The sequence below is a fragment of the Salvia splendens genome, unplaced genomic scaffold (genome assembly GCF_004379255.2).
Source record: "Salvia splendens isolate huo1 unplaced genomic scaffold, SspV2 ctg289, whole genome shotgun sequence".
In the NCBI taxonomy this organism is placed as follows: Eukaryota; Viridiplantae; Streptophyta; class Magnoliopsida; order Lamiales; family Lamiaceae; genus Salvia; species Salvia splendens.
In genome coordinates this window covers 10,495-22,820 of record NW_024598928.1, presented here as the reverse complement: position 1 = coordinate 22,820, position 12,326 = coordinate 10,495, and the positions used below count along the sequence as shown (strand labels likewise).

At 36.6% G+C, this 12,326-nt stretch overlaps 2 protein-coding genes across 2 annotated transcripts; both read left to right on the top strand.

Annotated features, from left to right (window-relative positions):
* Positions 1–1,285: 1,285 nt before the first annotated feature.
* Positions 1,286–3,968, top strand: LOC121789598 (protein ACCELERATED CELL DEATH 6-like). Its single transcript, XM_042188014.1, has 4 exons — positions 1,286–1,360; positions 1,670–2,335; positions 2,419–2,951; positions 3,058–3,968. The coding sequence occupies exons 2-4, from the start codon at positions 1,678–1,680 to the stop codon at positions 3,721–3,723; spliced, it is 1,857 nt and encodes a 618-aa protein (XP_042043948.1). The 5' UTR covers positions 1,286–1,360; positions 1,670–1,677; the 3' UTR covers positions 3,724–3,968.
* A 4,262-nt stretch (positions 3,969–8,230) lies between these two features.
* LOC121789599 (ankyrin repeat-containing protein ITN1-like) lies at positions 8,231–9,897 on the top strand. The gene is made up of 4 exons (XM_042188015.1): positions 8,231–8,481; positions 8,612–8,769; positions 9,115–9,422; positions 9,613–9,897. The coding sequence occupies exons 1-4, from the start codon at positions 8,231–8,233 to the stop codon at positions 9,895–9,897; spliced, it is 1,002 nt and encodes a 333-aa protein (XP_042043949.1).
* Positions 9,898–12,326: the final 2,429 nt, after the last annotated feature.

The following is a 12,326-nucleotide window of genomic DNA, read 5'->3' as shown; positions in this document are numbered from 1 at the left end:
AACGGATTCAGTTTGTATTTTTAAGTGAATCTGGATTTGATTTGTAAATTTCTAAATGGATTCAAAATTTCAAATAGCTAGACATTATTGTGAATGAAAATTATGGCTAGGGGCAATTAATAGAGTAACTCATTAAGATATTAGAAACTAGTAGTAGTACTAGTAGTTTGTAAGAAATCAAATAATCAATAGTTTGCAAGAAATCGCTGCCACCGAATAAAATTTATCGTTCTTATTAATAAAAATTTTATATTTTGTTTTAGAAATTACTATTATTCTAATAAACAAATTTTTTTCTTATAAATAATTTTTTTTCTTATAAATAAAAGTTACTCCTACTAATTTTCGAATGAAAGTATACTCCATAAAAGTAAATTTTTTATAAATAAAGGGTATTAATTTAATAAATAAAAGTTATGTTATTTTTGATAAAAAGTTATTGGCTTAGTTAAAAAAATTTATTTTAATAAATAAAAATATTGTTATATTGGAGTATTAAATAACAACTAGCATTATTCTAATTAATACTTCACCAATCTCTTAAAAATAGCAAGTACATCATTTTGTCTGTCCTTTAAATTATGCAATTCTTATTTAGGAAACTTTTGAACAACATATCATTCCTATATACTACTACATCATTTTATTTAAAACTTATTCCATAAAAATATTAACAATTTAATATTTTATGAACTCATTATCCACTAGCCCTACATAAATAAAAAACAAGTAACAATTTGGATAACACTATTCTCTTACTTTTGTTTTTCTCTTACTTTATTAATTGGTTATTAAAACTCATATTGTTGTTATTTTAATGGAGGGATGGAGTAATAATTATCAAGTCTTGACCAACTAAGTTTACTGAGAATGCATTGGCATGCATGTGAATGCTGAGCCAATTGGAATCATGAGAAAAGCGTTTGAACGCATATAATTGAATTGGAACATTACAATTTTAATGGATGAAAATATCGTATGAGTGAAAATCGTGTTAGAAACAATTTTACAGTTGGGTTGGCCGTTGGGGAGACCCAACATTGAATGAGTTCGTATCCATTTCTGCCATTCAGGTGTGCTATTGATTTTGACAACACAATAGTAGTAGTAGTACTGATTTTTATTATTAAAAAAAGACTACAAGTCTACTTGGAATTTTCTTAGAAAGTTCGGTAATCGGTACTATTCCATCCGTCCCTTACATTTTGTTACTATATTTGGATAAAGTAAGTGGAATATGAGTCTTATGACAAATTTTTTTAGAACGGAGGGAGTACTTGTGTACTTAGCCAGTCAGTTTTTCTGTCCAATCTCGCTACTCTTTGCACTTTCAATTCAAGGGGAATTCTGCTTCATCAAGGTTTCATCATCTTCTCATTTTTTCCATTTCAGTTACAATTATTTAAACAAATTTAGCCAATTATCATTCTTTCTTCGTTTTCTATGTGCATTACTTAGAAGGATTCTAACAAGTTGGCAACATTTTATTTCATCTCAGAATCATATTTTATCTTGAGTATGTGAATTTGCGTAATAGGTACCTATTGTAACTGAGACATTCTTTGACAATTAAGTATTTCGATTTTTAGTAAATAATGCTCTATTAAAGTTGCTATTTTATGTTTGTAAATATTCTTCCTAATGTCTCCTTCCATGGCAAAAAAACTAGTAGAAGAGATGGAAAGCTTTGAGATAGAACAAAGCTATGAAGAAGATGAGCGTGTGGCTGCAGAGAAGCACATGGATCCTGGATTGTATCTTGCAGCCATAAATGGCGATCTTTATCCCTTCAAAAGAATTCTCAATGGAATTTCAACAAGAGATCCCAAAGATGATATTTTGTCTAGCTTAAACCCTGTTGGAAACACATTTCTTCATGTAGCAGCCAAACATGGAAAGCAAGATATAGTGAAATCCATAGCCACCGCAAAACCATCACTTGTCTTGGCAAAGAATTTCAATGGAGAGACTGTGTTGCATCTCGCAGCAAAACACGGAGATGAACTAATGGTAAAAGCCCTTCTGGAAATTCTCTCTCATAATGAGACAGAGAAGCATGATCTGCTAATGGCAGAGAATGAGATGGGAAACACAGCCTTGGATCAAGCATTGATCAGTGGTAGGGAATCAATTGCTAGTTATTTGATCCAGCAAGATTATGAGCTATCATATCACCTAAACAAGCATGGAGAATCTGCCCTTTATTTGGCAGCTAAAGCTGGTTTTGTAGAGTGTGTCTCTTCTATTCTTGCACAGTGCACAGATGAGAACCGCCTAAATCTGCTTTTCAAGAATAAATCTCCCTTTCAAGCAGCAATTGAGAGGAATAACATAGGTATTCAATAATGATTTGATTCCCTATTTGCTTGGTAGTTAGATTGGTTGCTTATACTTTCTATTAATTTTTTTCGGCATTAGTTGTTTTAGAAGCAATAATCAACGCTAAGCCGGGATTAATCCAAATGAGAGACAATGAAGGAAGAAATCCTCTTCATTTTGCTGCATCTTTGGGTCACCTAAAAGGTGCACATTACCTGCTACAAAACTATCATTTCAATGCAACTAGAAGAGACAAAAGAGGTGGACTACCTATTCATTTGGCAGCACTTGAAGGCCATGCTGACATCATCCGCATTTTGCTTAACAATTTCCCTGAAGCAGATGCGCTGCTCGATATGTCTGGTTGTAATATTCTACATATTGCTGCTCAGAGTGGAAGATATAATGTGTTCCATTTTATTCTGAAGAATCCGAAATTCAAATCGCTCATAAACATGAAAGATAAATTCGGAAACACGCCCCTACATACCGCCTGCAACAATTATCATCCTAAGATAGTCAGTACCTTAACCAGGGACAAGAGGGTCGACATTTCAGCAGTCAACAACAAGGGAATGACAGCTCTTGATGTTTCTTATGCAAATAATTCAGATAATATTCCACTTAGGCAGGTATGTATGTTGAGTTAGTTACCATGTTTAGTTTAGTAAATGTCATTTTTTGTTATGATTAATTTGCAAATAAATTGTAATATATGATCTCTTTGTGTGGTTTCAGCGTTTGACCTGGGCTGCACTAAAAGCTGCATCTGTTCCTCAACATTTCTCCAACAGAGAAGATTCAGCTGCTAAAACGGCAAATGCCCACGCGAATGGAAGAGTAAACACTCTCTTGGTTGTGGCAACTCTTGTCGCCACAGTAACTTTTGCAGCTGGTTTCACCATGCCCGGTGGCTACAGCTCTGAAAACGGCACTGATTTGGGCATGGCGACGATGTGGAGACACACGGTATTCCACATTTTTGTTATATGCGACACTATAGCCATGTATACTACTTCATTCGTCGTTGTCACAGCTCTCATCTGGGCTAAGTTAGGTGATAACACTTTAGTCCTCATTGCCCTCGACCTTGTGGCACCTTTGCTCGGGTTTGCTCTGATCATGATGTCCATGGCTTTCACAGCTGGAGTTGTCACAGTTGTTACCAAACTTAGGTGGCTCCAAATTGCTTTGTTTGCCATGGGCGTGGTGGGTATATCTTTCATCGCCTTATTGCTTATACTTCTGCTTCCTTTGTGTGCATCACTCACTTCAAGGTGTCGGATGCTACGATATCTTTCTTACTACCCATTTCACTTGCTCGTACTCCTTAGCTACTTTACAGAGAAATCACTGAAATCTGAAGCACCGCCTATTCCACATTGTGACACCTCTGGTGTTTGAAGATCCATTGCCGTCTGACTATTATTTCAATGTGATGTCTTGCTATTATGATGGATGATTGATGGTGGTATTTCTATGTGAAATTAAAATTTTAAGCCTTGCATGTGTTGGTGTTGCTGATTTTTATTCTTGTGGTGTTTTGTAGGATTGTTTGGTGTGAGGATTCCACTTTGATTCAGATAATTGTGCTAGAAAACTTTATGTTCTTATATAGCTGTTTTGGAAATTAAAGAGTTTGAATCTTAGTTGTCATTTTTTAAAAATTGATTAGAATTTATTCCACTTACAAATTTGACTCTTGATCCCTTTGATCCCTTCTACACTAGGTAAAAATTCTATTTTTGTTCTTGCATACTAATAGAATTCCATTTTAATGAAGGGCTTTAGTTTAATTCCGACTCAGGGAGTGACGCATAATTGTTATGCGTCTTTATTAATGAAACGTATTACAGTTATGCGTCTTTGGACAATGATGAAATCTTATGCGTCTTTGTGTAATGACGCACAAACATTTGACATTTTCTAATGACACACAACTCTTATGCTTCTTCACTTAATGGCGCACAATGCGTCTTTGTAGAATAACGCATAACAGTTATGCGTCTTCTAGTCGGGTTTTAAGGGGGCAGAACGCTCACAACAACAGAAGCAGCAGAGCATTCAGCAGCGGCGATTTTCAACTGTTTCCGACCGTTTTCCGACGGATTTCAACCGTTTCCAAACATATTTCGGTAATTGTCCTTCAATTTGGCTACATTCATCCTTTATTGCTTAATTTGTGCATGTTTTCGCTAATTTAGCAAATTAAGGTTTATGATGAAATTGATAAATTTACGGTCGTTTTTTGTTGTTTTATTGCCTATTTGTGTGTTTCACATGTATATAATTCAATGGGTAGAAGTAAGTGATTCAATTTTTGTAATTGCGCCCCTTTTTACTAAGATAAAATTTGAATCTTGATTATGTTTTCAAATTGGAATATAGCTTGCTGTTTTTCAATTGAAGTTGCAATTTAAGTTGGATTGTTGAGTTTTTATGATAAAAATTGAATCTTGGTTATGTTTTACAATATTTTTCAAAAAACTTTTGGGTGAATGTTTCGAAGCAGATGGCATCTTCAAGTTCCGAAGAACCGTTATGTTATGGACATGAGGATCCCTCATTACACTTTCATCAAAACGAACACATTTTAGCCTCATTGTTGACAAATGGCACATCAAATGTTTTTAGAGTTCGTCGGACAGAAAGTAAGGTTTGGGCAATGCAAATACATGAAAATGTGAAGTATTGGCTTGATGTATGGGGTTTCAAAGGCGTGTTGGAATGTGAAAGGCCGATGAGGATGGACATGAGACACACTGTTTCCACCTACCAGTTGGAGAAGTTACCGTAACCTTACAGGATGACCAAAGCCTGTGGGGTTTGAGAGCAGACGGTCGTGTTTTCACTGGCCGTGACTACCCTAACGGATATGAAGATTGGCCCAGCAAGTGTCGAGATGTGTTGGGATTGATACCTGACGGAGAAACAGAAACGTAGCAGAGCGATTTGTTAATGACATCTCTTATCCACCAAACGACGATACCTTTGGGTGATGGGCTGCATGATTATGCATACATCCAAAGGGCACGTATACATGCCTTGATCTTGTTAGGGGATTATTATACCGGACACCACAGGGTGCAAGGTCCCCTTTATGTGGTTAAATGCCTTTGACCATCCGGAAGAAGTGTCTACTATCAGTTGGGGTAGTGTTGCTTTAGCATTTCTATATCATTATTTATGTGAGGCTTCTGTAGGCAGGCAGAAAAGAGATGTGAGTGGACCTATGGTTCTTTTGCAGTTATGGGCGTGGGAAAGAATGCCCACATTGAGACCATCCTCGCACGAGATGGTTCATAACCAATACTCATATGTGGTAGTTGAACTACTCTACCAGCCCAATACAAACTCACAAATACTTGCATGATATCTGCATCAAAAATATTTTAAAAAAACAACAATTAGGGACATTTTTCCTACAAGCCCTAATTTAATAAATTGGGTAAAACTAACAAATGAAAGCAAAATAAACATGAATAATGATGAATGTAGCTAAATTGAAGAACAATTACCGGAACTTATGGAGAAAACGTTGGAAATCGATAGAAATCGCCGAACATCACACGAAATCGCATACACCCGAGAGAGGAATTGAAAGTGTATTCTGCTTATGTGCGCTGCTTCTGCCTTCTGCCTTCTGTTAAAACCCGACGGAAAGACACATAAGGGTTATGCGTCATTACACCAAGACACATAAGGGTACGTCTTTAAAAACGCATAATGGTTGTGCGTCATTACGTAGAGACGCATGATGGTTATGCGTTTTATTAATAAAGACGCATGATGGTCAGGCCTCACTCCCTAAGTCGGAATAAAACTAAACTCCTTCATGAAAATGGAATTCTATTAGCGGCTTAGAACAAAAATAGAAAGAGCTCTCTACACGAGGGTGTCCATAGCGGAAGAGCCACACCACATCTACAAAAAACTTGTCTAGCCTAATAATAGCTGCCCCATAGTCATAAATCTTATTATCTAAACAATTATAGTTATATTTTAATTGGAATAGAATAAATTAATTGGAAAAAAATAAATAGAATGGAATGAAAAAAATGAATTAGGAATAAATATTTTATAGATAAAAGTTATAAAAAAAATCAAAAGAATGGTGCCCGCCGGGGCTGCTAGATCCCGACGTGCAATAGGAGCGGCTCCTTATGTGTTATTAGTTTATTAAGTGTTGGGGATCGGTGTGCACGTCCGAACTCCCCATAAGTATGATATTGTCCGCTTTGGGCAAAGCCCTCACGGTTTTGCTCTTGGGGAACTTCCCAAAAGGCCTCATACTAATGGAGTTGGGGTAGCATATTTATATGCTTGCAACTCTTGTCCATTCTCCAATGTGGGATATGGTTTGCTTTACCACAATCCTCCCCTCAAACCAAAACCACCAGACCAAGACCACATGTCCAACCCATGTTGCAGGTCACCACATGTAATCTTGGTCGAGCTCACGCAGAGACATTGGAGAACTTGCAAGTGCACTCCACCGAACCCCGAGCCACACAGGCCCAGCCCTGAACTAGGGCACTGATACCACTGTTGGGGATCGGTCTGCACACCCGAAGTCCACATTAGTATGATATTGTCCACTTTGAGCAAAACCCTCACGGTTTTGCTCTTGGGGAACTTTCCAAAAAGCCTTATATTAATGGAGTTGGGGTAGCCCATTTATATGCTTGCAACTCTTGTCCATTATCCAATATGGGGTATGTTAAATATTTATGATGGACCTTATTTGGGTTGTTTATTATTTACTAGCCTATTTGGGCTAAGCCCAAATTTACATCCCTCTACCACCAGATGTTGCCATATGTCCTCTTCACCCGGATCTTAGATTGGAGCCGTTGGATTGTGGATTGTGGATTGTGTTTGTTATGTGAGAGGCAAGCCTTTCCTTTCTCTTATTATTCTAGAATACTTTGTCTCTCTCTACTCACTCACTTTTGTGAATTCTCTCTTCTCTCTCTACACTCTCTCATTCTCCAGCGGTTATCACGGTTTCTTTGAGTGATATATCAGTAGCTTTGCTGGTTTAAGCAACTACTTCGGTTGCTGGTGTGTGCGTGAGATCTAGGGTTTTGGGGTATAAGGGAATCGGTGTGAGGCTGTGTTATGAGGTTATAGATCCGGTGTGAAGGAGTGGTTTGGTGTTCGTATCTGCGGTGTGAGGTGAATCACTTGTGGATTCAATGTTGCTCCCTTGGATCTGGTTTCTGGAGAATAGATTTGTTCTATAGGCGGGTAGCTGAGCCATCGCCAAGATCTATTCTATTTCCTTGTTTCCTGTTTTCTTGTTTTGGTTATTTTAGTGTAATTGGATTAACTTGATTGATCAATATTGCCATAATGAGACATCATATAAGTTGGAAGTGCGGAGTGCACGCTTGTTTGAATTCATTATGGTTAGACGGGGGTTCAGGGGCAGCGCCCCCCCGAGTAGCGGGGTCCAAGGGGCAGAGCCCCTGGCTGGGGTCGAGCTGTGTAGGAAATTCATCCGGAAATATAATTTTCGGATAATTGAAGGACTAAATTACAATTTTCGAAACCCGCCAAAAACTGTTAAAAACAGTTGTGAAAACGAAGAGACGCGACGTTTCATTTTCAGCCTCTTCATATTGATCATTTTCTGGTTCAAAGAAGGATCGAAAAATCAACATACGAATCTTATGAAAACCTGAATTGTATCCGATCAAATATTGGTAGAACCACCAAATTGATTTGATCTGAAAGTGTTTCACGCATTTCAGGACATCCGATTTATTCACGTTTCAATAAATTCATTAACAAAGATCAAATAAATTTGGTGAAGATGTCGAACTAGGAAACGACGAATGAAGCAACGAAAGGTTTTGCGAAGTTGGACAAGTTTGCTGGCCATGATTTCAAACGATGGCAAAAGAAGATGCATTTTATGTTGGCGAATTTGAAGGTCGTGTATGTTCTGAGTACTCCCATGCCCGAGGCTGTTGAGAATGAAACTCTGGAACAAACGAGGAGGCGGATGAAGTGGGAGAACGAAGACTACATATGTCGTGGTCACATCTTAAACCGTATGTCTGATTCCGTATTTGATGTGTATCAAAACGTAGAGTCTGCTAAAGAATTGTGGGATTCCCTCGAAGCCAAATATATGGCAGAAGATGCCTCTAGCAAGTAATTTCTTGTTGGGAATTTTATTAACTATAAAATGGTGGATTCGAGGTCTGTCTACGAATTATTGAGGATATTGGGACAGTTTTCCCAATATGATATTGAAAATGGATGAATCCATTTGTGTTTCTAGTATTATCGATAAACTGTCACCCTCCTGGAAGGATTTTAAAAATAATCTGAAACATAAGAAGGAGGAGTTGAATCTGGCCAAACTTGGAAGTGACTTCCAAATCGAACAGTCCATACGTTATATTGAAAAAGGCTCTGTTGGTAATGGAAAACAATCAGGTTCATTTTCTGTACCTAATGATCATTCTGTTGAGAATTATTATGCATCAATAATTTCTGAAGCACTCTATGTGCAGGATGATGATCTTTCGTGATGGGTTGATTCGGGTGCAACATGTCATGTGTGCAAGGATCGTCAATGGTTCAAAGATTTCAAACCAATTGAAGATGGATCTTCATTGAAGATGGGCAATGTTGCAACTGAACCAATCAAATGAATAGGAACTGTTAGCCTAGTGTTTACTTCTGGAAACTCTTTAGTTTTAAAGAATGTTGTGTATGTACCTGGTATTCGTAAAAACTTAGTGTCTGGTATTGTATTAAATAATTGTGGCTATAAACAAGATTCTGAGCTATCATATCACCTTAACAACCATGGGGAATCTGCCATTTATCTGGTAGCTAAAGCTGGTCTCGTGGAACGCGTCTCTTCGTTTCTGGAGAAGTGCATGGACGAGAGCCGCCTGAATCTGCTTTTCGAGAGTAATTTTTTCATTGAATCAGAATATATGAGGGATGTGAAGAAGGGGAATAAATCTCACCGTCAAGCAGTTATTGAGAAGAAGGAGAATAAATCTCCCATTAAAGCAGCAATTGAGAGGAAGGACATAGGTATGTATTCAATAATAATGATTCCATTCCATGTTTGCTTGGTAACCCGAACTTGATTAGATTGGTTGCTTATACTTTTGGTTTTTTTTTTCCGTCAGCTGTTTTAAAAGCCATAATCAACGCGAATCCAAGTAAGAGACAGTGAATGAAGAAATCCTCTTCATATTGCTGCATGTTTGGGTCACCTAGAAGCAACACGTTATCTTCTATCTGAATATGCTCTCAATGCAGCTCGAAGAGACAGAACAGGTAAACTACCTATCAGCACTTGAAGGCCATGTTGATGTCATTAGGTTTTTGCTTCAAGAATTCCCCCAAGCAGAGGAGCTGCTTGACATGGCTGGTCGTAATATTCTACATATTGCTGTTCACAAAGGAAGATATAATGTGGTCAATTTTGTTCTCAAGGATCCAAATCTCAACTCCCTCATAAACATGAAAGATGTATCCGGAGACACGCCCCTGCATATCGCCAGCAAGGATAATCATCCCAAGATAGTCAGTACCTTAACCTGAGACAAGAGGGTTGACATTAAGGCAGTTAACAACAAGGAAATGACGGCTCTTGATGTTACGTATGATAAAAGGACATATCATCCTTCTTTTACAACGGTATGTATGTACAGTTAGTTAACTATCTTACAACGTGCTTACTTTGATGAAAAACAGTGGAATACATATATTTTCACATGTTCAGAAAATTTCCCTTTTCCCCCATCTTTTTCTTATTCCTCAGTTTCTTATGATATATTTGCAATAACACAATCCTAATATATCGTATCTAGTTATCTATGTTGGTATGTACTTTCAATTATTCCAGATTATGGCACTATATAGTACCTAGTTATTTATGTTGGTATGTACTTTAATCTACTAATAGTGATGTAAAACACTTCTTGTGTTAGAAGATAAATTGTTGTCTTACTATTGATTTATATTATGTGGTATTTATGTGTGGAATTAGAATATTAAGCATTGCTTGTGTGTTGGTGTTGCTGATTTTGATTCTTGTAGGTATTTTGTAGGATTGGTTGGTATGAGCATTTCACATTGTTTGATTGAGATAATGGTGCTGGAAACTTTGTACATTTTAGAAGCAGTTTTGGAAAGAGTTCAAATCTTAATTTTCATTTATTTTATCGGAATTGGTTGGAATTTATTCCACTTATAAAATGATTGTTGATCCTTTCTGCGCAACGTTGACTTGATAAGTAGCTTCCATAGGAATTGGAAAACCATGCATGTTAGAAAACTAATACAGTAAGTAGTTTCATGGTCCTACTAAATGACTTTAAATGTAGTTGTCTCTTCATACACATTTCTAAATTCCACTAGAAATGTGTATGAATTGTGGCATCGACTGTGGATTGCCAACATTAGGTATGCATGCAGTATATTGCAAAATATGATTATATTTATGAAAGAAAAAACGTAACTGATTGCGCATACGAAGAAGTCGGTTCTAGTTTGGTTTCACAAGCAAACCCCAAAATCAAGGTGTCATCTCAATTTTGAGGGTTGACATGACAAGATTTTATCAAAGAAGTGTGGTCACTACCAAAAGATTCCAACATTGAATTTTAATGTCATTTTGTTGTTAGATTAATGTAATTTAAAATTATTTTATTTGAATTTTACTTTTACAAATAATGAAATTAAAAATATTATAAATGAAATTGTATAATAATTAAACCGAAAATCAGTGAGAAAGTCAATTTCTTTATGTCAGTTGAGTTTGTTTGCTTGACACCTTATGAAATGTTTACAATTTTATGTTGGCTTTTTCAAAATGTTGGACAAAATAAGATCGAGATTGGCTAAGATTGTACTCCCTCCGTCCCAAAGAGTATGAACAATGGGTTCGACACGGGTTTTAATAAATAAGGGAAAAAGTAAGAGAGAGAGCAAGGGTAGTGAAATAATGTTAGTGATAGTGGGTTCACATTATTGTAATGGTATAAGTTGTTAATGGTAATGATATAAGTTGTAAATAAAATGATGTGTAATGGTAATATGTTATTTGACTTTATTAAAATTAGAAAGTTCATACTTTTCATGGACGAACGGAAAATGAAATAGTTCATGCTCTTTGGAGATTTTAATACCTAGGCTGTTTGGTATTAATTTGGTTAGGAAATAGCTCCCAACTAATAAGATAATTATTGGCCCTTGCTTTAGCTTTAAATGGGCCTCCGATCAGGCCATATATGTGTTTAAATGGGCCGTTTCTAAGCCCATCCTTCAGAGTAATATAGGTTTCCAACTTCCCAATTTTAACTTCAATTATTTAGAAATGATTCATCTTCTGTTTTTAACTTTTCAGTGAATCTTGATTAGATTTGTAATTTTTAAATTGATTCAAATTTTCAAATGGCTAAACATAAATGTGAATAGAAATTATTGTTTAGGGCGTTAGTGGCGATTATAGAGTACCTCCTTAATACTGAGTATATTAGAAACTAATGCTCCCTCTTTCCAATGCTACTTACACTTTTCATTATAACCCGTAAATTAAAAATTGAGTAATTAGTATAATTAAATTAATATTTTAAATGTAATAAGTAAATACTTAATAAATAAACACTTAATTAAATCTAACATGGTACAAACAGTTTGAGATTGATCGAAATAGAAAATAGTACAAATAACATTGTATCCAGGGAGTATTTTGTAAGAGCATCTCCAATAACCGGCGTCGGCGAAATCGGCGTCAAAATCGGCGTCACCATGCCGATTCCCGCGCTGACGCCGGTTCCGACGCCGATCCTCACGGGCGCCATTGTGCGTCCCGGATCGGCGCCAAACCGGCGTCGGATTAAAATTTTTTTTTTGTTTTTCGAAAACACTATATATACGCGCGTTGAACCTCATTTTCATTCGCACCACTTGTTTTAACGAGTATTCTCTCTACCTTACTTTCTGTTCAAGATCAATTTAAGAAATGA